Here is a 24,861-nt window from a genome sequence, read left to right as displayed (position 1 = left end):
GGTTTCCATTGGTGGAGTCAAATGACTTTCTGGGAAGTATCTCAGAAGCATTTGAAGCACTAGTGGGTTCCTACAAGTTCAGTCAAGTTTGGGCAAACCGGTAGCGGTGGCGGGAGGCTCCACTCACAGAACTTCTGTGCATGCACGCAAGCATCACGAGGTCCCACTCCCGAACCAGTGGCAAAGATAAGTGAAATCCACCAATGATTTGGAGTTGCCACGAATGAAGAAGAATTAATCCTACACACACACAATGCTGTCACCGCCAACCGGTCCTCCTAGTATGCCAACGATGAGATCTTTCTAGTCCACTCGTAAGAGTACATTGCTACACAATTAACATTGCACACTGACTGTGTTCACAAAATATAGCAGGAAGCCTTAATTTGTTCCATGAAGCTTGGCGGTATTCCTTCTATGGCCCCCTAAAGACAGCTATGAATGGATGGGGCTCAAAACTTTGTTTCTCTCTCTCTCCATTTGGCATGTGTGTGTGTGTGTGTGTGCAAGAGAGATTTTGGAAGAGTAAAATAATCACAGCAATGTTCGTAAATATTTGCAAACTACTTTATCCAGTTCCCAACTACTTCCTACTTAAAACATGCAAAGCCTACAGCAGGGGTGTCACAGTCAAGGGCCGGGGGCCGGATTCATCTCACAGGGTGCTTAGATCTGGCCCACAAGGCCACTCTGGAAACAGTGAAGGACTAGTCCGTACTGCCTCTATCAGTGAAAACAGAGCTCAGAAGGAATGCAGGCAGCCCTCCCCAGTTCCATTTTTGCTGACAGAGGGTTGCAGGAGGCCGGTGCAGGCGAAAATGGAGCTTGGGAGCCTGTTTTTGCAAGCAGAGCGCTCAGGCCGCCACAAGTGTCGCCGACACAGCAATGTTGAGCTGGTCATGCCCATCTTCACCATGTCTACCCCGGTCCCCCGAAGTCAAACACAACCCTGATGCAGCCCTCAATGAAATCACGTTTGACATCCCTGAACTAGAGATAGTGAGCCTTTGGTTGGTGGAAAGACCAGATTATCTCAGGGACCGTCTTCTGCTGCACAAATCCCAGAGACCGGCTAGGTCCCACAGAGTGGGTCTTCTCTGGGTCCCATCAACTAAATAATGCCGCTTGGCGGGACCCAGGGGAAGAGCCTTCTCTGTGGCAGCCCTGGCCCTCTGGAACCAACTCCCCCCAGAGATTAGAATTTCCCCACACTCCTTGCCTTTCGTAAGCTATTTAAAACCCACCTCTGCCATCAGGCATGGGGGAATTGAGATGCTCTTTCCCCCTGGGCCTTTACAATTTCATGTATGGTATGTCTGTATGTATGTTTGTTTTTTTATATTAATGGGTTTTTAATCTTTTTTAGTATTTATTGGATTATTATTGTACATTGTTTTATTATTGCTGTTAGCCGCCCTGAGTCTCCGGAGAGGGGTGGCATACAAATCCAATCAATCAATCAATAAATCAATCAATCAATATTTCCCAGTTTAACTGCTACAGACCCAAGTTATATTGTGCAAGTGTAAACTTACTGCACCATTTTACCTTTTGGGTAGAGTTTGGGCAGGAGACGAGATATACAAAAACTTCCCTTCCATAATTAGCTTTTCAAAGGAGGATGTTATTCTTGTTCTTCTCTCTGAATAAGTCCAAGACATTCGCTCATATCACACCTCTGTCCTTCCATCCTGAAGTGAAAGAGTCTCACACTTAAGCCCTCTGGACACAACACCTACTTCTTCAGCACAGTTAGTGAGAATCGAGATATAGCACACAAGCTGAGTTAAAGGTCAATTCCCCATCCACTTTGTCATGTATTGAATTATATGTTAAGCCCTGCTAAAGTGAAACTAACCTTTAGATGACCCTAACTCAGTAATTTTCAACCTTTTTTGAGCTGCGGCACATTTTTTACATTTACGAAACACTGGGGTACATTGAGCAGGGGGGGGGCCTAAAAAAAGTTTGGACAAAAAAATTCTCTCTCTCTTCCTCCCTTTCACTCTATTTCTCTCTCCCTCTTTCTCTCCCTTCCTTCCTCTTTCTTTCTCTCTCCATCCCTCTTTCTTTCTCTTCCTTCCTTCCTCTCTTTTTTGCTCTCTTTTTCTCTCCCTCCCTACCTCCCTCTATGCCTTTCTCTCTCTCTCCTTCCCTCCCTCTCTTTCTCTCTCTCTCTTGCTTTCTTTCTCTCTCTTTCTCTCTCTCTTGTTCTCTTTGTCTCTCGCTCGCTCTTTCTCTCTCTTGCTTTCTCTTTCTTTCTCTCTCTCTTGCTTTCTTTCTCTCTCTGAGCTTCGCGGCACACTTGACCATGTCTCACGGCACACTAGTGTGCCGCGGCACACTGGTTGAAAAACACTGCCCTAACTGTTAGCTTCAACTGTTTTGGAGGGAAACGTGATACATTCATATTTGGGTGAATATGTACAGTGGTACCTCTACCTAAGAATGCCTCTACTTATGAACTTTTCTAGATAAGAACTGGGTGCTCAAGATTTTTTTTTGCCTCTTCTCAAGAACCATTCTCCACTTATAAACCCGAGCCTCTGAAACTGCAACCGGGAAAGGCAGGGAGAAGCTCCGTGGGGCCTCTCTAGGAATCTCCTGGGAGGAAACAGGGCCGGAAAAGGCAGGCAGAAGCCTTTGTGGGGCCTCTCCTAGAAAGGCCTCTCTAGGAATCTCCTGGGAGGAAACAGGGCCTCTGCCCTCCCTGTGGTTTCTCCAATCGAATGCATTATTTGCTTTTACATTGATTCCTACGTGAAAAATTGCTTCTTCTTACAAACTTTTCTACTTAAGAACCTGGTCACGGAATGAATTAAGTTCATAAGTAGAGGTACCACTGTATTTCTAGTATAGTATTATGATTGGTTAAGGCCCTGTGGGCCCAGAATATAAATTACAGGGATTTGCTTGTTGTTCTACAGTTCAATTTGACTCAATAAATGCTGTTGTATCTATGATGGTCTCCTCTTGCTTAATGCAGCTCACAATACAATAAACTCATTGCAACATCTAGTTATCTACACAACGTATTGAGTTCCATTTACTGAGTTTCCAACTGTATTTATTCTGTAAATTCTTATGGGGTGGGGAGAAACCCAAAGCAAGAGGATGTGATTTCTCATGACTCTGGGATTAAATTCCATGGAATGATAAAGTTAGGGAGGAAAAATGAGACACCTGTGCATTATCTATATAAAAACATTATTTTTCCTTTCTTTGTTGTTGTTACAGAAAGCAGGAAAGCGTAGATCTGATTTCTACGACTCAAACACAATCGCCTTCCTTCTCTGCAAAGAACTCTCGAACCAGCCCAAACATTGTACCCCTGTTGCAGGAGTGGGCTGCTGCCTGGATGGAGGAGAACGCAGTGGGGTAGCGAAAATGAAGTTCTACCCCAGAGCACAAAATTAGCACCGAAAGATGAAAGAAAATGCAGGGCATACTGCATAAGCCACGGCCACAGCGTGGTAGTAAAAATTTTGGCAGCCCTTCACTGCTCTGTTGCCACATTCACATCATTTGCAAAGTGTCATGAATCATGATATAGCCAGTGGCGGAGGTGGGGTTAAAAAATGGAGGGGCCTAGTTGGCTTCCTGCATCATAGGTAGTGATTTCTGACAGTCTCAAAATGGGTGAGCAGTGTGGTCGGGCGGTAAGAAAAGCAAGGAGGATGCTTGGCTGCATAGCTAGAGGTAGAACAAGCAGGAAGAGGGAGATTGTGATCCCCTTATACAGAGCGCTGGTGAGACCACATTTGGAATACTGTGTTCAGTTCTGGAGACCTCACCTACAAAAAGATATTGACAAAATTGAACGGGTCCAAAGACGGGCTACAAGAATGGTGGAAGGTCTTAAGCATAAAACATATCAGGAAAGACTTCATGAACTCAATCTGTATAGTCTGGAGGACAGAAGGAAAAGGGGGGACATGATCAAAACATTTAAATATGTTAAAGGGTTAAATAATGTTCAGGAGGGAAGTGTTTTTAATAGGAAAGTGAATGCAAGAACAAGGGGACACAATCTGAAGTTAGTTGGGGGAAAGATCAAAGGCAATATGAGAAAATATTATTTTACTGAAAGAGTAGTAGATCCTTGGAACAAACTTCCAGCAGACGTGGTTGGTAAATCCACAGTAACTGAATTTAAACATGCCTGGGATAAACATATATCCATTGTAAGATAAAATACAGGAAATAGTATAAGGGCAGACTAGATGGACCATGAGGTCTTTTTCTGCCGTCAGTCTTCTATGTTTCTATGTTTCTATAGCTGGAGTGGGGATTTTTGCCCCCCCCAGGGGCAAGCTGCTCCCAGGACCGGGGGGATGCCATTCCAGTAGCAGAAATGGAGCTGTGCACACAACTCCAGCTGAACGGTGGTCAAGCACACACGCCCGGTGTGGGATTTTCTTCCTGCGCATGCACAAGAAGCAAAATCTCACATGAGCAGTTTGGAGAGGAGGCTCGAGCCGCCCGGCGTGTTTCCTGGCCGAGCAGTTTAGAGAGGAGACTTGCACAGCGCATGGCGATGGAGATGCGCCCGCAACTCCATTTTCCCTGGTGGAACGGTGTTCCACGCCATCCTGCCTGGAGCCCACCCCTGCCTACCCAACTAGACTTACAATCCTGGGTTTAGAAAGCTTAGAACTACGTCGCCTTAAACACGACCTAAGCATAGCCCATAAAATCATCTACTACAGTGTCCTTCCTGTCAACGACTACTTTGGCTTCAACCACAACAACATATGAGCAAGCAACAGATACAAACTTAAAGTAAACAGCTCTAAACTCAACTGCAGGAAATACGACTTTAGTAACTGTTCTGTCAGGCTCTCTGGAAGACTCCTCCCAAAAATTCACAGGTACAAATTTCAGACACACACACGTTTGAAAATTCAAAACAATGTTCTTTATAATGAAAATTCACTTAAACCAAGCCCTCTTTTGGCATAGCAAAGAGCACTCGTCTCCAAACAAACTGGTAATTTGTACAAGTCCCTTATCAGTTCTGTGATACTTAGCTTGCAGCTGTGAGGCAATTCACAGTCCTCCTTCTTTCACAAAGTGAAACACACTTTGCCCTGGTTTAGTTTCAAAGCGGGGAAAAATCAGCACACAAAAGGTCAAAGTCAGTAAAGCAGTCACGAAACACAACGATCAGATAATCCTCCACAATGGCCAAACCCACAGGCTGCTATTTATAGCAGCCTCACTAATTACCACAGCCCCACCCAACCACAGGTGGCCTCATTTTCTTTGATAATAATCTCTCAGTTGTTGTTGCCTATGCATCACTCTCTGCATGCGTGGCTGTATCATTAACTCTTGTTCTGAATCCAAGGAGGAGCTAGATAATTGATCTCCTTCTGAGCTGTCTGCCACACTCTCCTCCTCCCTGTCACTCATGTCTTCTTGGTCAGAGGAGCCTTCATCAGCAGATTCCACCGGGGGCAAAACAGGCCTGCAGCATGTGGATGTCTCCCCCACATCCACAGTCCTTGGGGCAGGAGCAGGGGCAGAGTTAAGCACAACAGTAACCAAGTAGTTGATGCATGAAACTCACTACCAGACTCTGTAGTATCATCACCTAATCCCCAAAACTTTACCCTTAGACTATCCACTGTTGACCTCTCTTGATTCCTAAGAGGTTAGTAAGGGGCGTGCATAAGTGCACCAGCGTGCCTTCCGTCCCCTGTCCTAATGTTTCTCTTTTACAAGTATCATGTACATAAATATTATTATATTTTTGCATACCACCAGTACATACTTGACAAAACAAACAAACAAATAATATGTCTAAGTGCCGTGCCTTCGTTCAGCATCTTCTAGGCAGCAGACACCAAAACACTAAGGCCAGTTACATTCACTGACCAGCCCTGCCACTCCAACGAACAATGATGTAGTTGTTTCTTAATGACCTTCCCTTCACCCCCCTTTTGTTTAATCCATGCAGCCTACAGCTCTTCCACCCCCTCCTTTCTCCCACCCCTAAAGTCCATTGAAACCAGGCAGGGTTCAATTGGAATGGCACATGATGCCCAATTTTATTAGGTTGCAGGAGATCATTAAGAACCAAGTTATCTAAGAGCATCTTTGATTGATCGGTGTCACCCTGTGGTTTTTATTGCTGGTCGGTGGGCCGTTTCATGCTTTTATCTGTGGTTTTTATTGGAAGGGGGGATAGGGAAAACCGTTCCTTTGTTATTGGTAGGCAATTAGAATTCTTGCTATGCTGGCAATCTACAAAGGGTCTAGTGGCGGGCAGATTGTGGGAGGTAAAATTTTAACTAAATGGATGGGCTCAACAAATAAAGACGCCATTGAACTTTGGCAAAGCAATCGAGCCCCTCCAAAAAATGCATGTGGTGGGTTGGAGACCATTTTAATGAAAGAAGCTTGTGGATCATAGAGTGTCAGTCTTACTTAATGGGCTTATCAGACTTGGGGGAGGAAAGTTAACATTCTCTTTTGAGTTGTGATGTTGATGATTAGACAGGAGAAGTTATAGAAAGAAGAGCAATATGGTGTGACGTTAGAGAGAAGGGTCAAAGTATACTTGTACCTACCCTATTTTCCCCAAAATAAACTATTTACTAAGTCTGCGCTACTGTTACTACTAGTTTTTTCTCATCATTCCTATCACCCATTTCCTCCCACTTATTTATTTTATTTATTCATTTGTCCAATACACAAATACATAGGAAGAAAAATAGACATGTGATAATATAAAAGAGAGTGAAAGAGGAGAGGATATATGAAAGGAAGAGAATATATAAGATAGGTGAAAGAAAGACAATTGGACAGGGGACGAAAGGCACTCCAGTGCACTTATTTACTGTATCACTGTAACTTGTTGCTTGTATCCTTAAGATTTTTAAGATTTTTACAAATATTGATTGTTTCTTCATTGCTTATTTGAACCCTATGACAATCATTGTGTTGTACTTCATGATTCTTGACAAATCTTTATTTAATAATATCAGACATGGGGGAATTGAAATTTTCCCTTCCCCCTAGGCTTATTGAATTTATATATGGTTTGCTTGTATGTATGATTGGTTCTTTAAATTGGGGTTTTTAAGGATTATTTTTAATATTAGATTTGTTTACATTGTCTTTTGTATTGTTGTTAGCCGCCCCGAGTCTTCGGAGAGGGACGGCATACAAATCTAATAAATACAAATACAAATACTTTTATGTACACTGAGAGCATATGCTCCAAAGACAAATTCTTTGGGTGTCCAATCACACTTGGCCAATAAAATAATTATATAAGTCATCCTCTGATAAGAAACCCAATCCGATTTTTAAGTGCATGGCAATAAGGCTCAAAATAAGGTTCAAAAAATATGAAACAGGGTCTTATTTGGGGAAAACATTGGCATAACTGATGTGAAAACTACTGGAAGACTCTATTTTCTTCCTTTTCTTTCTGTTTTTCTTCAACTTGCCTTTCTTTGCTTTTACTTTGCTGCTTGCTTTCCCTTTTTTTCTTCCTCGCTTTCTATTTCACTTCTTGTTTAAAAGTTTTAATATAAAATGATATACAATAATTTATTATCATTATTTATTATTTAGATTTGTATGCTGCCCCTCTACGCAGACTTGGGGCGGCTCACAACAGAATAAGACAATTCATAACAAATCTAACTTGTAGTTTAAAATATTTAAAAAACCCATTTACTAAACAAACATACATACAAACATACCATGCATAAATTGTATATGCCCGGGGGAGATGTCTCAGTTCCCCCATGCCTGACAACAAAGGTGGGTTTTAAGGAGCTTACAAAAGGCAAGGAGAATAGTGGCAGTTCTAATCTCTGGGGGGAATTGGTTCCAGAGGGCCGGGGTCGCCACAGAGAAGGCTCTTCCCCTGGGGCCCGCCAACCGACATTGTTTAGTTGACGGGACCCGGAGAAGGCCCACTCTGTGGGACCGAACCGGTCGCTGGGATTCGTGCGGCAGAAGGCGGTCTCGGAGATATTCTGGTCCAATGCCATGAAGGGCTTTAAAGGTCATAACCAACACTTTGAATTGTGACTGGAAACTGATCGGCAACCAATGCAGACTGCAGAGTGTTGGTGAAACATGGGCATACCTAGGTAAGCCCATGACTGCTCTCGCAGCTGCATTCTGCACGATCTGGAGTTTCCGAACACTTTTCAAAGGTAGCCCCATGTAGAGAGCATTACAGTAGTCGAACCTCAAGGTGATGAGGGCATGAGTGACTGTGAGCAGTGAGTCCCGGTCCAGATAAGGCCGCAACTGGTGCACCAGGTGAACCTGGGCAAACGCCCCCTCACCACAGCTGAAAGATGGTTCTCTAATGTGAGCTGTGGATCGAGGAGGACGCCCAAGTTGCGGACCCTCTCCGAGGGGGTCAATAATTCCCCCCCCCCCCCAGGGTAGTGGAAGGACAGATGGAATTGTCCTTGGGAGGTAAAACACACAGCCATTCCGTCTTATCCGGGTTGAGTTTGAGTCTGCAAACATTTCTATTTTCCCAGGGAAAAGTTAGCAAGGAACACTGAAAATCGACATCAGACACATGTCTATGTGATGGTTGTCTACTTCAACTGATCATTCTCAATAACCATGGCTTAAAAGAGAACCAGCTTGAATAGAGGAAGGGTAAAGATGAATAGAAGAAGGCTAAAGGGTTTTGGTGGACAGCTCAATGCAGATGTCAACCCAGTGCGCAGCAGCAGTAAAAAAAAAAGCAAATTCCATGCTTGGCATGATTAGGAAAGGAATCGGAAATAAATCGGTAAGTGTTGTGTTGCCTCTGTACAAATCGATGGTGAGACCATACTTGGAGTACTGTGTAAAGTTCTGGGCACTGCACCTCGAGAAGGATATAATGGAACTGGAAAAGTTGCAAAAAAGGGCAACAAGAATGATCAAGGAAATGGAGCGCCTCCCTTATGAAACCAGGTTGCAACACCTTGGTCTCTTCAGCCTTGAAAGACGGCATTTAAGAGGTGACTTGATTGAAGTGTATAAAATCATGCATGGGATAGAAAAGGTGGATACATAAAAAATCTTTTCTCTATCACACAATAGTAGGACGAGGGGGCACTCCCTAAAGCTCATAGGTAAGAAAGAGAGGACAAATCAAGGGAAATATTTCTTCACCCAGAGGGTCATTGGTTTATGGAATTCACTTCCAGAAGAGGTTGTGACAGCTGTCAGCCTTGATACCTTCAAGGCAGGATTAGAAAGATTCAGTTTTGGTTGCCAGGATATAAAAAGGATGTTGAGAATCTCAAAAGAGTGCAGAGAATAGCAACAAAGATGATCAGGGGACTGGAGGCTAAAATATATGAAGAACAGTTGCAGGAACTGAGTATGTCTAGTTTAATGAAAAGAAGGACCAGGGGAGACATGATAGCAGTGTTTCGATATGTCAGGGTTTGCCACAAAGAAGAGGGAGTCAGGCTGTTCTCCAAAGCACCTGAGAGTAGAACAAGAAGCAATGGGTGGAAACTAACCTAGGAGAAAAGCAACTTAGAATTAAGGAGAAATTTCCTGACAGTTAGAACAATTAATCAGTGGAACAGCTTGCCTCCAGAAGTTGTGAATGCTCCAACACTGGAAGTTTTTGAGAAGACGTTAGCTAATCCTTTGTTTGAAGTGGTGTACAATTTCCTGCCTGAGCAGGGGGTTTGGTCTAGAAGACCTCCAAGATCCCTTCCAACTCTATTATTATAAGAGCCTATTCTCCAAACCGCCTGAAGGCAGGACAAGATGCAATGGGTGGAAACTAATCAAGGACAGAAGCAACCTACAACTAACGAGAAATTTCCTGACAATGAGAATACATTAATCTACTTCAACATGAGTGTATCAAGAAAGTCTCAATGGAACATGTTAAATTAACTTATTTGATTCTTTTTGTTAGTTTTTTATTGTTTTAAATGTGATCTTTTACTCTGTAAGTCACCTTGACTCACCATGGACAGATAGGCAGCAATATAATTTCAACGAATAAATGAATGAATTAATGAATTAATGAATTAATTAATTAATTAATTAATTAATGAATTAATGAATTAATGAATTAATGAATTAATGAATTCATTCATTCATTCATTCATTCATTCATTCATTCATTCATTAATGAATTAATGAACAAACTCAAACTCAACCCAGACAAGACGGAGTGGCTGTGGGTCTTGCCTCCCAAGGACAATTCCATCTGTCCATCCATTACCCTGGGGGGAGAATCATTGACCCCCTCAGAGAGGGTTCGCAACTTGGGCGTCCTCCTCGATCCACAGCTCACATTAGAGAAATACCTTTCAGCTGTGGCGAGGGGGGCGTTTGCCCAGGTTCGCCTGGTGCATCAGTTGCGGCCCTATCTGGACCGAGAGTCACTGCTCACAGTCACTCATGCCCTCATCACCTCGAGGCTCGACTACTATAACGCTCTCTACATGGGGCTACCTTTGAAGATTGTTCGGAAACTTCAGATCGTGCAGAATGCAGCTGCGAGAGCAATCATGGGCTTCCCTAAATATGCCCATGTCTCACCAACACTCCGCAGTCTGCATTGGTTGCCGATCAGTTTCCGGTCACAATTCAAAGTGTTGGTTATGACCTATAAAGCCCTTCATGGCACCGGACCAGTTTACCTCAGGGACCGTCTTCTGCCGCACGAATCCCAGCGGCCAGTTAGGTCCCACAGAGTGGATCTTCTCCGGGTCCCGTCAACTAAACAATGCCACTTGGCGGGACCCAGGGGAAGAGCCTTCTCTGTGGCGGCCCCAGCCCTCTGAAACCAACTCCCCCCAGAGATTAGAATTGCCCCCACCCTCCTTGCCTTTTGTAAGCTACTTATAACCCACCTCTGCCACCAGGCATGGGGGAATTAAGACTTCTTCTCCCCCTAGGCTGTTACAACTGTATACATGGTATGTTTGTATGTATGTTTGGTTTTTATATACTAAGGGGTTTTAATTTGCTTTTAGTATTGGATTTTATTGTATATTGTTCATGATTGTTCTTAGCCGCCCCGAGTTTTCGGAGAGGGGCGGCATATAAATCCAATAAAACTTGAAACTTAATGAATTAATGAATTAATAGACAGACAGACAGGCAGGCAGGCAGGCAGGTAGATGCTGTTGCTAAACCTCTTTTGGTCTTTATTGATGGTTGATATGGACTCACACAAAAAAACTGAGAACTTGCTTTCCTATTGGTCAAGAATCTGTCGCACAGACCAATCACAAAGTATGCTTAACGTGTCAGCATCCGTGCAAAAGAAGTGAAGTGCCACACCAGAGAGGCACTAAAAAAAAGGAAGTCCAACATCTGATCTCAGGATTTACTAGAAAGAAGCTGTGAGGACTATGGTGTTTCTAATGTGTGGTGTAACTGAACGACACCCACAATCTATCCCTGATCTCCATGGGCTTGCGAAGGATATCCCCCTAAGCCTCAAATGAAAGGAACAGAAACCACATTGCAAGGAATATAGTAGCAAATCCTTCTCTAATTAAGAACAAATCACAGGATTTCCCTTGAAAGGACAAAGAGTCAGGCAATTAGATGAACAGAGTTGTTTACCCCAGCAGTAAATAAATCTTCCCATGAAAAATGAGACCTCCGGGGAAGAAATAGTGAAAACTGAAAACAGCTCCACTAAAAGCAAAGCCAATGGTGCCAGTAGAAGGAAGAGCGGGCAAATTAAGGTTAGAATAAAAACTTCCACCTTCATTGCAAGGATAAGGAATTTTAAAAATAGATTTTTACCTTCCTATATCTCATTTCTTATCCATGAACAAATCCATAAAGCCATGCCATTCAGTCCTGATCAGCAAAATTCCATTAAAGGTTACCAGAGACAACAATATGTTTTAACCTTGATCAAATGAACCAACATTATGTTCCTTCCTCTTACTTTAACAATCTTGAGTTTAGTCCCTTCAAATAACATCCTAGAACTTGATTTCTCTTCATTTTTACCTTGTCCCTTCTCACAAAATTCTTCCAAGCTTGAACAAATTCCTTTGTTGAATTCAATATAGAAAAATTATTCAGATGACTTTGAAAAACTATTCAGAATGAAGAGCGGGCAATTCAACTGGCTTTTTGTCATTACTCTCTGGACCAGGGCAAGACTTGAGATTACCCACTAGGGCTCCATACAGTTTTGTCTCATGAGGAGAACCTAAAACAGAGGTCTACAGTGGATGTAGAGCTCTGGGAGATTAAGGAATAGCCATGTTTTTGCTCAAACAATAGTCAGCAAGATTCAAAAGGACACTGAATTCACATACTTACTTCTCTACTGATTTTTGTAAATTGCTTGTTAACTGCTGTGCCAGTGGTTATAATGCAGCATTGCAGGCTAATTCTGTCGAATGCCAGGTGCTCGATCCTGACTGACTCAAGGTTGTCTCAGCCCTCTATCCATCCAAAGTTGGTAAAAAAATATATTTATTTATTTATTCATTTGTCCAATACACAAATACATAGGAAGAAAAATAGACATGTGATAATATAAAAGCGGGTGAAAGTGAGCTTAGAGGAGAGGATATATGAAAGGAAGAGAATATATATGATAAGTGAGAGAAAGAAAAGACAATTGGACAGGGGATGAAAGGCACACCAGTGCACTTATGTACGCCCCTTACTGGCCTCTTAGGAACCTGGAGAGGTCAATCGTGGAGAGTCTAAGGGAGAAGTGTTGGGGGTTAGAGGTTGACACAATTGAGTCCGGGAATGAGTTCCACGCTTCGACAACTCGATTGTTGAAATCATATTTTCTACAGTCAAGTTTGGCGCGGTTCGTATTAAGTTTGAATCTGTTGCGTGCTCTTGTGTTATTGCGGTTGAAGCTGAAGTAGTCATTGACTGGTAGGACGTTGCAGCATATGATCTTGTGGGCAATACTCAAATCATGTTTTAGGTGCTGTAGTTCTAGGCTTTCAAGGCCCAGGATTGTTAGTCTATTTTCGTAGGGTATTCTGTTTCGAGTGGAGGAGTGAAGGGCTCTTCTGGTTAAATACCTTTGGACATTTTCAAGGATGTTGATGTCTGAGATGTGATATGGGTTCCAGACAGATGAGCAGTAGTCTAGGATGGGTCTGGCAAAAGTTTTGTAGGCTCTTGTGAGTAGAGTGAGATTGTCTGAGCAGAAGCTGCGTAGGATCAGGTTAACAACTCTAGAGGCTTTTTTGGCGATATTGTTGCAGTGGGCTTTACCACTTAGGTCATTCGATATTAGTATTCCAAGGTCTGAGGACACAGAGATTACTAGGCAATGCGCTGATTCTGTAAACTGATTAGAGAGGGCTGAAAAGCACTAGGGAGCAGTATAGACTATAGATCTAAGCGCTAGTGCTGGTTTTTTTTAACTATTAGAAACCTTTCAATTGACAGGTTTTATATCACTCAGTGAATTTCCTGCTATCTTTAGTGAAAGAAATTTAAATTTGATGTAGTATAGAGCAGATATTTTTGGACAAAGCACTCTCAAGATAATGCAAGACCGTATTTAAAAGATGTTATGGAAGAGGAACAATTTTGGCTAGACAGGACTGAGATTGATCCGAAAGTTATGACTCTTGTCAAATCTTGTCTTTTTTTGTACACTGAGAGCACATGCACCAAAGACAAATTCCTTGTCTGTCCAATCATACTTAGCCAACAAAGAATTCTAATCTATTCTAATCTAATCAAGTTGATCCATGGATCTACCAGACTGGAGATCTAGAAGCAGGAGGAAAGAAGAGAAGATCCTGACATCCTCTTTAGCAAGTGTTGTCACTCTTGGTCAACAAGGCTGCCCCTTCAATTCTGCCTTTTTCCTATGGCTTATTTATTGGTCTCACTACAAACTGTGCCAGAAATGTTCCAACCCAAAACTAGGTTCAAAAGGAATGTCAGGCGTGCCAGACTGACCACCAATGGCTGCAGAGAACCCCAAGCGGAAGCTTGCAGGAGATGAGCTGTCAAAGACCCCAAGCCCTGAAATGATCCTTCCAGAAACGATCCATCCCAAAGGTGGTTTTTCAAAAGGCAACTAGACTTTCAGGTGTGTGTTGTGGTTTTGTTGTTGTTGTTGTTTGTAAAGACATTTTGCTTCTCATCCAAGAATCTTCTTCTGCTTCTCATGCAAGAAGTTTCTAGAGCAGAAGAAGTTTCTTGGATGAGAAGCAAAATGCCTTGCAAGGAAAAAAAAAAGAAAATCCAGTTGCCTCATGAAAAAACACTTTCGGGACAACCATGACTGAGAATCTCCATATACAGTGATACCTCATCTTACAAACGCCTCGTCATACAAACTTTTCGAGATACAAACCTAGGGTTTAAGATTTTTTTGCCTCTTCTTACAAACTATTTTCACCTTACAAACCCACCGCCACCACTGGGATGCCCCGCCTCTGGACTTCGTTGCCAGTGAAGCACCCGTTTTTGCGCTGCTAGGATTCCCCTGAGGCTCCCCTCCATGGGAAACCCCACCTCTGGACTTCTGTATTTTTGCGATGCTGCAGGGGAATCCCAGGAGCACAAAAATAGGCACTTCGCTGGCAATGGAAGTCCGGAGGTGGGGTTTCCCAGCGAGGGGAGCCTCAGTGAAATCGTAGCATCGCAAAAACACAGAGGTCCGGAGGTGGGATTTCGAGGACTTCAGTATTTTTGCGATGCTGCGATTTCACTGATGCTCCCTTCGCTGGGAAACCCCACCTCCTTACTTCCGTTGCCAGCGAAGTGCTCGTTTTTACGATGCTGGGATTCCCCTGCTGGGATTCCCTTGCCGCATTGCAAAAACACAGAAGTCTGGAGGTGGGGTTTTCCATGGAGGGGAACCTCAGGGGAATCCCAGCAGCGCAAAAACGGGCGCGTCGGTTGGCAAAAGGGGTGAATTTTGGGCTTGCACACATTAATCGCTTTTCCATTGATTCCTATGGGAAACATTGTTTCATCTTACAAACTTTTCACCTTAAGAACCTCGTCCTGGAACCAATTAAGTTTGTAAGACAAGGTATCACTGTATATCCATAAGTCACTTGTTGCCTTCCCCCAGCAAAGCAAGATTTTACTACTAGAGCAGGGTTTCCCAACCTGGGTGAAACCACACTCAACACAAGTGACTCTGAGAGAGATCTAGGAGTTTAGGTGAACAGTTAACTAAGTATGAGCCAGCAATGTGCAGCGGTGGCTAAAAAAGCTAATACAATCTTGAGCTGCATCAACAGAGGGATACAATCTAGGACTAACGAGGTAGTAATACCACTTTGTAAGGCCCTTGTCAGATCACACCCTAGAGTGGTGCATTCAATTTTGGGCTCCACTCTACAAAAAAGACATTGTAATGCTCTCTACATGGGGCTACCTTTGAAAAGTGTTTGGAAACTTCAGATTGTGCAGAATGCAGCTGCGAGAGCAGTCATGGGCTTACCTAGGTATGCCCATGTTTCACCAACACTCCGCAGTCTGCATTGGTTGCCGATCAACTTCCGGCCACAATTCAAAGTGTTGGTTATGACCTTTAAAGCCCTTCATGGCACTGGACCAGAATATCTCCGAGACCGCCTGCTGCCGCACGAATCCCAGCGACCGATTAGGTCCCACAGAGTGGGCCTTCTCCGGGTCCCGTCAACTAAACAATGTCAGTTGGCGGCCCCCAGGGGAAGAGCCTTCTCTGTGGCGGCCCCGACCCTCTGGAACCAACTCCCCCGGAGATTAGAACTGCCCCTACCCTCCTTGCCTTTCGTAAGCTCCTTAAGACCCACCTTTGTCGTCAGGCATGGGGGAACTGAGACATCTCCCCCGGGCATATACAATTTATGAATGGTATGTTTGTTTGTATGTATGTGTGTTTAGAAAATGCGGTCTTTTAAATATTTTTAAATAGTAATTTAGATTTGTTGTAAATTGTTTTCACTTTGTTGTGAGCCGCCCCGAGTCTGCGGAGAGGGGCGGCATACAAATCTAAATAATAAAAAATAAATAAAAATGGCTAGCCTAGTGAACAGGAGGTCCAGTGTGGACATGATAGCAGTCTTCAAATACTTGGAGGGCTGCCACAGTGAGGAGAGGGTCACAGTGTTTTCCAAAGCACCAGAGGGCCAGATAAGGAGCAATGGATGGAAACTGACCAAGGAGAGATTCAACCTAGAAATAAGGAAGAACTTTCTGATGGGGAGAGTGATCAACCAGTAGAATGACCAGCCTGCAGAGGTTCAAGAAGAGACCTTCAAGAAGAGGCTGGACTGGACTGTCATCCTTCTGGGGTGGTATAGGGTCTCCTGCACCAGCAGGAGGTTGGACTAGAAGACCCACAGGGTCCCTTCCAACATAAACAATAAGTAAATAAGTAAATAAGTAAATAAGTAAATAAGTAAATAAGTAAATAAGTAAATAAGTAAATAAGTAAATAAGTAAATAAGTAAATAAGTAAATAAGTAAATAAGTAAATAAGTAAATAAGTAAATAAGTAAATAAGTAAATAAGTAAATAAGTAAATAGGTAAATAGGTAAATAGGTAAATAAGTAAATAAGTAAATAAACAAACAAACAAACCTTGGCAACTTTAAAACTATGGACTTCAACTTCCAGAATTCCCCAGCTGGCTGGGGAATTCTGGGAATTGAAATCTGCAGTCTTAGCAATAGCATTTAGATTTATATACTGCTTCATAGTGCTTTTACATCCCTCTCAGAGCAGTTTACAGAAACAGCCTATTGCCCCCAACAATCTGGGTCCTCATTTGACCCACCTCAGAAGGATGGAAGGCTGAGTCAACCTTGAGCCGGTGGTGAGATTTGAACTGCTGAACTACAGCTAGCAGTTAGCTCATCACCGCCTCAAGGTTGACTCAGCCTTCCATCCTTCCGAGGTGGGTCAAATGAGAACCCGGATTGGGGGGGCAATAGGCTGGCTTTTTTAAACAAAGAGCTATTGCTAACAAGTTGTAAGCCACCCTGAGTCTAAGGAGAAGGGCGGCATGAAAAATTGAAGGAAGGAAGGAAGGAAGAAAGGAAGGAAGGAAGGAAGGAAGGAAGGAAGAAAGAAAGAAAGAAAGAAAGAAAGAAAGAAAGAAAGAAAGAAAGTCAACCTGGCTGATTTACCTGGCCTCCCCTTACAATCGTATCCATACAAGCAAATTTGCACCATCATTTCCCCATATCAAGCAGGCAACCCAGGAGTGGGCTACTGCCTGGACAGGGGGAATGCAGTGGGTTAACAAAAATGGAGCTCCACCCCAGAACACCCAAGTTGCACTGAAAGATGTTGAAACAAAATGCATAAGCTACGCCCACAGTGTGGTAGTGAAAATGTTGGTAGCCCATCACTGAGGCAACCTATACACTGTCACAATAGCGGGTGACGTTCTCAAGCCCTAATGGGCCCATTTTGAAAAGAACCTTTGGGGGCACCTAAAGCCAGCCTCTTCCCACCTTCAGCTCCCACTCCAGCAGATTCTGACAGGTTCTGGAGAACCAGTAGCAGAAATTTTGATCAGTTCAGAGATCCTGCAAATACCACCTCTGGCCCTAGAGTGAGAAGAGAATGGAGATTTTATTTCTTTAAAATAATGTGTGGGGTGGGAATCAATGTCGGTTGGCGGGCCCCAGGGGAAGAGCCTTCTCTGTGGCGGCACCGGCCCTCTGGAACCAACTCCCCCCGGAGATTAGAACTGCCCCTACTCTTCCTGCCTTCCGTAAACTCCTTAAAACCCACCTTTGCCGTCAGGCATGGGGGAACTGAAACATCTTCCCCTGGGCATGTCTAATTTATGTATGGTATGCTTGTGTGTATGTCTGTTAGTATATGGGGTCTTTTTTAAATCTTTAATATTTTAAATTGTCAGATTATTTATGATTTGTTTCCACGTGTTGTGAGCCGCCCCGAGTCTTCGGAGAGGGGCGGCATACAAATCTAAGTAATAAATAAATAAAATAAAATAAATCAGTGGCGCGGTGCTGGCCGCTCTCTAAAGTGGTAGTAAAATCAAGGGTGCATGTGCATCTGTGCATGACTGGCGGGTGTTTGCCCCTCCCCCGCCCCCACGTAAGATGTGTCTTCTTTGCATGCACAGGAAGCCAAATCGCGCACAGGGACATTCGTCCATGAGATTTCGGTGATTTTTGCCTTTTTCTGTTTTGCTTTTATGCATACGCAAAAGCAAAGAAATCAGCAAAAATTGCCAAAATCTCACATGAGTGTCCTTGGGCGAGATTTTTTATTATTATTATTATTATTATTATTATTATTATTATTATTATTATTATTACTATTACTATTACTATTATTACTATTATGTCAATACAACACAGCAAACGAGATCACTATGCTGCATTTCGTATTTCATCACCAGTCGGGCGCTTCCCAAGCACCTAGGACTGTGTGATGTAGCGGCGAACTATGTTTGCCGATCCCAGTAAAGTGGCCTTTTGCAATTGACAGATGGAGATTTTGTCAATTCCAATGGTTTTCAAATGTCCGCTGAGATCCTTTGGCACTGTGCCCAGCGTTCCAAGTACCACTGGGACCACTTTCACTGGCTTATGCCAGAATCGCTGCAGCTCGATTTTTAGATCTTCGTATTTCACTAATTTCTCTAGCTGCTTCTCCTCAATTCTGCTGTCCCCTGTTGTTGTTGTTGTTGTTGTTGTTATTATTATTAATTAGATTTGTATGCCGCCCCTCTCCGTAGACTCGGGGCGGCTTCCTGCATGAGCAAGAAGCTAAATTTCACACCTGGATACGTGCCCACCACCAGTACCGTACCGATAGTGCCAGCAGTGGGCTATCCTCTGCTGGTGGGGATGGAGATTTTGCAGTACCCTTCCTCTGTCATGCCCACCAAGCCACAGAACCGGTAGGGAGAAAAAAACTGAATTTTACTCCTGCCCCACTCCCTGGTTATTTGGAAGCTACCACACACTTTGCCTTCTCCCAAAGGTGAGTTTTTCCAAGAGGCAACTGGACTCTCCGTTTTTTTCTTTGAAGACCTTTTGCTCCGCATTCAAGAAGCTTTGTTGGCTCAGAAACTGAAGCCGAAGAACCTTCTTGGATGAGAAGTGAAACATCTTCAAAGTAAAAAACCAGAAAGTCTTTTTAAAAAGCCCCTTTGGGATAACCATGGCCTAGATCAGTGTTTCCCAACCTTGGCAACTTGAAGATATCTGGACTTCAACTCCCAGAATTCCCCAGCCAGTGAATGCTGGCTGGGGAATTCTGGCAGTTGAAGTCCAGATATCTTCAAGTTGCCAAGGTTGGGAAACACTGGCCTGGATGACTGAGAATCTCCATGGACATCCTGTGCCTTGCTCCATGGAGATGTGTCCGCCATTGAGTTGCTGCCTAAGAAAAAAAGCCGGAAAGGAGGATTTCATCACCACCATCCCTGCAGAACTGTGCATCATCTGCCCCACATCTGGATTCTTATAGCACCTCCTCCTCCTCCTCCTCCCTTAGTCCCGCTGCAAACTCAGTGCTTCTGGAGGTGGGGAGAGGCGAAAGTATCTCTTCCCCTTCTCACATCCATTCCCGTCAGTGGTGCAGTGGTTAGAGTGCAGTACTGCAAGCTACATCTGCTGATCACCGGCTGCCAGCAGTTTGGCAGATCGGATCTCAGTAGGCTCAAGGTTGACTCAGCCTTCCATCCTTCCAAGGTCAGTAAAATGAGGAGCCAGATTGTTGGAGACAATATGTGCTGACACTGTAAACCTCTTAGAGAGGGCTGTAAAGCACTGTGAAGTGAGGTCTGCGGAGAGGGGCAGCATGCAAATCCAATAAATATATATAATATAATATAATATTATATATATATATATATATATATATATATATATATATATATATATATATATATATATATATATGTCTAAATGCTATTGCTATTCCCATCTGCAAAGGCACGCAGCCCTTGAAGCACCCAAAGGGGGAGAGAAGTAATAATAGAAATAATAATAATAATAATTGTGGTTGTTGTTGTTGTTGTTGTTTTTGTTGTTTTTGTTATTGTTGCTATTATTATTATTATTATTATTATTATTATTATTATTATTATTTAGATTTGTGTGCCCCTCGGTTGTCCCTGGGGTGAATTCTAGCAGGTTCTAACAGGTTCTGGAGAACCAGTATCGGAAATTTTTAGTAGGTCGGAGACCTGGGAAATACCACCTCTGGTTGACCCCAGAGTGGGGAGGGAATGGGGATTCTGCAGTATCCTTCCCATGCCACACTCACCAAGCCACGCCCACCAAGCCACACCCACAGAACCGTTAGTTAAAGAAACCCACAATTGGATGTCACCATTGGGTGAACCCTCAAGCATGGGAGGAGGAGGGAGTTCAGCTCCAATAGCATTTAGACTTAGACTTATATACTGTATCTTACAGTGTTTTTACAACCCTCTCTAAGCGGTTTACAGAGAGTCAGCATATTGCCCCCAACAATCTGGGTCCTCATTTGACCAACCTCGGAAGGATGGAAGGCTGAGTCAACCTTGAGCCCTTGGTGAGATTCGATCTGCCAAACTGCGGGCATCCTCAGAAGTAGCTTTGCGCCAAGAGCGCATGGAGCGGAGCCGCGTTCTTCCCCCGCTGTCTTTCCCCGGCCCTTCCCGGCCCTCTCGAGGCTCCCCGCTCCGCCCCACCTGTTTGGTGAAGAGGATGGCCGTGTCCCAGTACTCGGGATGCTTGTCGCTGCCCTTGTTCCATTTCTTCTGCCAGACGCAGAAGTTGCGCAAGGTCAGCGCCGCGTTGCTCGTCACCTTGGGACCCTTGTCGTCCTGGCCGATGACCATGAACTGGACCACGGCCAGATTGATGGGGTTCTGGATGCTGGGGTGGCGGTAGAGCCGGGCGGCCGTGGCCATCAGCGTCAGCAGGTAATGTTGGAGGTCGTCGCCGTGGAACTTGACCATGGACTCGTCGGCCACCACCAGCGTCTCCACGTACCTGGCGATGGAGACGAAGCGCTTGGCGCGGCCGCTCTTCTTAACCACAGCGGGCATCCCTCGGCCCGTCTCGTTTTGGGCCGGTTTGCCTCCGCCGGGCCCGGAGCCCTTGTACTTCTCCAGGGCTTGCGCCAAAGCCGGGTGGGAGGCGGAATCCACCCCGCAGCGCGAAGTGGCCGCGGCGTGGCGAGGCGCGCTCCGCCGCTGCAACAGGTGCGCCCCTTGGCTGTTGCGCAGCGCCCCGCCGCCTTCGGTGCTGGTGTTTTGGACAGGGCTGATGAGATATTCCGCCCCGCGGTAGCCGAAGGCGCCGGTCAGCCCTCCGCAGAGGCTCAGGGCGACAAAGGAGTCCCGATCCGAGTTGACGTCGCCGGAGTAGAAGCAGCGGCGCAAGTCCCGGTGCTCTGCCCTCCGCGGGGCGCCCAGGTAGCGGGTGGCGAAGGAGGGCGCCAGGAACCGGGCGTCCGGGCTCAGGTTCAAGTAGAAATCCTCCTGGAAGGCGGTGATCTGAAAGATGGCCCCTTGCTGCGGGGATTCCTCGGCCCCGCGCTGGAAGTACTGCCGGCCGTTGAGATCCGGGTCCAGGCGGATGGGGGTCACGATCTCCGTCGGCATCGGCGCGCCCAAGCCGGGCAGCAGGGCCAGGCACAGCCAGAAGGAACCCCGCAAGAGAGGCGGCATGGCTCGCCCGAGCCTGGAGGGAGATCTTGGCTCGCCTAAGCGAACGAGGTCACTTGCGCATCCGAAGGCAGACTCCCCTGGTAGCTCCGGAGCTCCGGTCGGCGTCCGTTCCGCCTTCGGGGTTCCTTGGCCGCCTTTTAAAGAAGCATCTTCTCCTCTTTCTCCTTCTCCTTCTCTTCTTCTCTTCCTCCTTCTCCTCCTCTTTCTCCTTCTCCGCCGCCGCCTCCGGTCTTCTTGCCCCCCGCCCTGCGCCCAGGCACCTGAGTTCTCCAAAAGGCGCTGAGCTTGTTAAGGCTTTATATACAGGGCTGTCATGTGCCAATTTTTTTCCCTCCTTTCCTCCCCTCCGACCGAGCCAAAGGTTTGTAATCAGACTTTCTTTTTGTGTTTCCAAGGGGAGGTGCTGAAAGCTCTTATTGGGTCTGCCCGCAGCCACTTGAAGCTCGCGGAGTTCCGCGCAGGAGCTTCGGCACCGGCGCTTTCGCCCGCGATTTAAAGAGGCAGCGCCGGAGAATCGGACCGGATCGCCCAAGTTTAGCTGGCTGCTGCGAGTCTCCTTCGTCCTCCCCCGCCCCGGGTCTCTTCTTCTTCTTCTATCTTGTCTTTCTCTCTGTTTCTCTCTCTTTAAAGGAGGAACATTGTGCAACGGTGCCGTCTTTGGCGTGCTCTTTTCTGCTGTCTCTGCAGCCAGCCCTTCGCTCTTTGCCCTGATTCAGTGCTCCCGCTCTCGCTCTCCCCCCGCCCCCCTCCCGCCCTCGTTTCTCTCTAATTAAAGTTTCTCTGAGCCCACTGTTTTGGGGTTATGTTTTGTTTATAGCCAAATGCATTAAGGGTGCCGGATTCCCACAAGTGTTGCCAAGATAAAGGCAGCTTCGGGGGTTCTGCGAAGGAAGAGAGAAGAGCGGTTTGATCCAATAGTGGGTAAGGCTGCATTTTAGGTCAGATGGATAGATGAAGGGACAGACAGACAGACAGATAATTGAAAGACAGACAGGTAGGTAGGTGATGGGTAGGTTGGTAGGTGGGTGAGTGGGTAATAGATAGATAGATAGATAGATAGATAGATAGATAGATAGATAGATAGATAGATAGATAGATAGATAGGTGATAGGTATGTAGATAGACTGATACAGATAGATGATGGATTGATAGATGATAGATGATGGATTAATAGATAGGAGATAGATAGATAGATAGATAGATAGATAGATAGATAGATAGATAGATAGATAGACAGACAGACAGACAGACAGACAGACAGACAGACAGACAGACAGACAGACAGACAGACAGACAGATAGATAGATGATAGGTATGTAGATAGACTGATATAGATAGATGATGGATTGATAGATGATAGATGATGGAATTAACAGATAGGTGATAGATAGATAGATAGATAGATAGATAGATAGGTAGGTAGGTAGGTAGGTAGGTAGGTAGGTAGATAGATAGATAGATAGATAGATAGATAGATAGATAGATAGATAGATAGATAGATAGATAGATAGATAGATAGATAGATAGATAGATAGATAAAGATAGATATGATAGAGAGAGATGATAGATAGATAGATAGATAGACAGACAGACAGACAGACAGACAGACAGACAGACAGACAGACAGACAGACAGACAGATAGATGATAGGTATGTAGATAGACTGATATAGATAGATGATGGATTGATAGATGATAGATGATGGATTAACAGATAGGTGATAGATAGATAGATAGATAGATAGATAGATAGATAGATAGATAGATAGATAGATAGATAGATAGATAGATAAAGATAGATATGATAGAGAGAGATGATAGATAGATAGATAGATAGATAGATAGATAGATAGATAGATAGATAGATAGATAGATAGATAGGTACTGCAAAGGAAGGAGCTTTTTTGCATGGGATTTGTTATGAGTTGGTTGTGGTGGGTGGGGAGAATTGGCCAGGATTTGCAAATTTTAGGGTATAAGACACACCTTAGTTTTTTTAGAGGAACAGGGAAAAGAATCTGCTTATCAGGTATTTATCTTAAATCCCCTGGTTAGGGCTTTAAAGAAACTTTATTTGAAGACAGTAACAATGAAAGAGCTTGCAAGCCAGTAAGAGCTGGGAACATCATTAGCACCTGGAAAAAAATATTTGGAGCAAGTGCAGCAAAGACTTAGGGCTTGGAAAATATTCTTCATAGAGAGTAACAATGAAAGTGCTTACAAGCTGGTAAGAGCTGGGAACATTGTTAGCACCTGATTAGGGTTGGAAAGAAACTTATTTGGAGCAAGTTAGAGCAATGAAAAAACCCTGAAAAGTCTTAGGGCTTGGAAAACATTCTTTGCAAAAAGTAACAATGAGTGGGTGGGTGGGTGGATGGATGGGGATAGGGATAGAGATAGGGATAGGGATATGTGTATGGATAGATACAGATACAGATACAGAAACAGATATAGATGATGGTCTTGGTATATTCGGGTTTCTTCCCGTGTAGGATTTGGAAATTTCTGGCGACGTTTCGACAAGGTCCCACTCGTCATCTTCAGGCTGGTTTTTCTGTCCTTGTTCTAGGGCGAACACAGCAAGACCTGAGCTGCCTTCCTTCTATAAATACTGGTGGTTTGATGGCTCAGCAATTGCCTGCTGTGTAGAAACTTCCTGATGAGTCAGTGGGGTAACACCTGGGGTCGTTGATGTAACTGAGGTATGCTGATTAGTTAATGGTTGTAGAGTAGGCGTGATATCCTGAGTAGTTAGAGCTTGCAGGCTACTTGATTGTTTTGCAATGTGTGTTCTGAGTCTGGTTTCAGTTTCTATGGCTGGGATACGTTTGAGGGCTGGTTTCCAGATGTCTGGTAGGTGGGAGATATCATCCCGCTTGTTCATATTTTGGGGATATTTTTCTATCTCGATGGCTTCCATGATAGAGATAGATATAGATATAAATATAGATGATATAGATATAGATATAGATACAGATACAGATATAGATATAGATATAGATATAGATATAGATATAGATATAGATATAGATATAGATATAGATATAGATATAGATATAGATATAGATGAATGTCACAGAGAGGAAGGAGGGACGGAAGGAGAAAGAAACATTCGTTCTATTGTTTGTTAGTTTCAGCATATAGAGAACAGTATCAGATCTGCCCTCCCCCTCTTTGCTTGTGTGTATACATACCGTATTTTTCGCTCTATAAGACGCACCTGCTGATAAGACGCACCTAGATTTTAGA

At 44.3% G+C, this 24,861-nt stretch overlaps 1 protein-coding gene across 1 annotated transcript in view; it reads right to left on the bottom strand.

Annotated features, from left to right (window-relative positions):
* Positions 1 to 22,211, bottom strand: part of ADAMTS15 (ADAM metallopeptidase with thrombospondin type 1 motif 15) — a 70,557-nt gene extending 48,346 nt beyond the window's left edge. The window contains exon 1 of the mRNA XM_070765862.1: positions 20,630 to 22,211. Within this exon, the coding sequence (XP_070621963.1) occupies positions 20,630 to 21,613 (984 nt within the window). The 5' untranslated portion in view covers positions 21,614 to 22,211. The remainder of the gene's footprint in view (positions 1 to 20,629) is intronic.
* Between the last annotated feature and the right edge of the window lie 2,650 nt (positions 22,212 to 24,861).

Source organism: Erythrolamprus reginae, chromosome 12, assembly GCF_031021105.1.
Source record: "Erythrolamprus reginae isolate rEryReg1 chromosome 12, rEryReg1.hap1, whole genome shotgun sequence".
NCBI lineage: Eukaryota > Metazoa > Chordata > Lepidosauria > Squamata > Dipsadidae > Erythrolamprus > Erythrolamprus reginae.
This window is presented reverse-complemented; position numbering and strand designations above follow the sequence as displayed.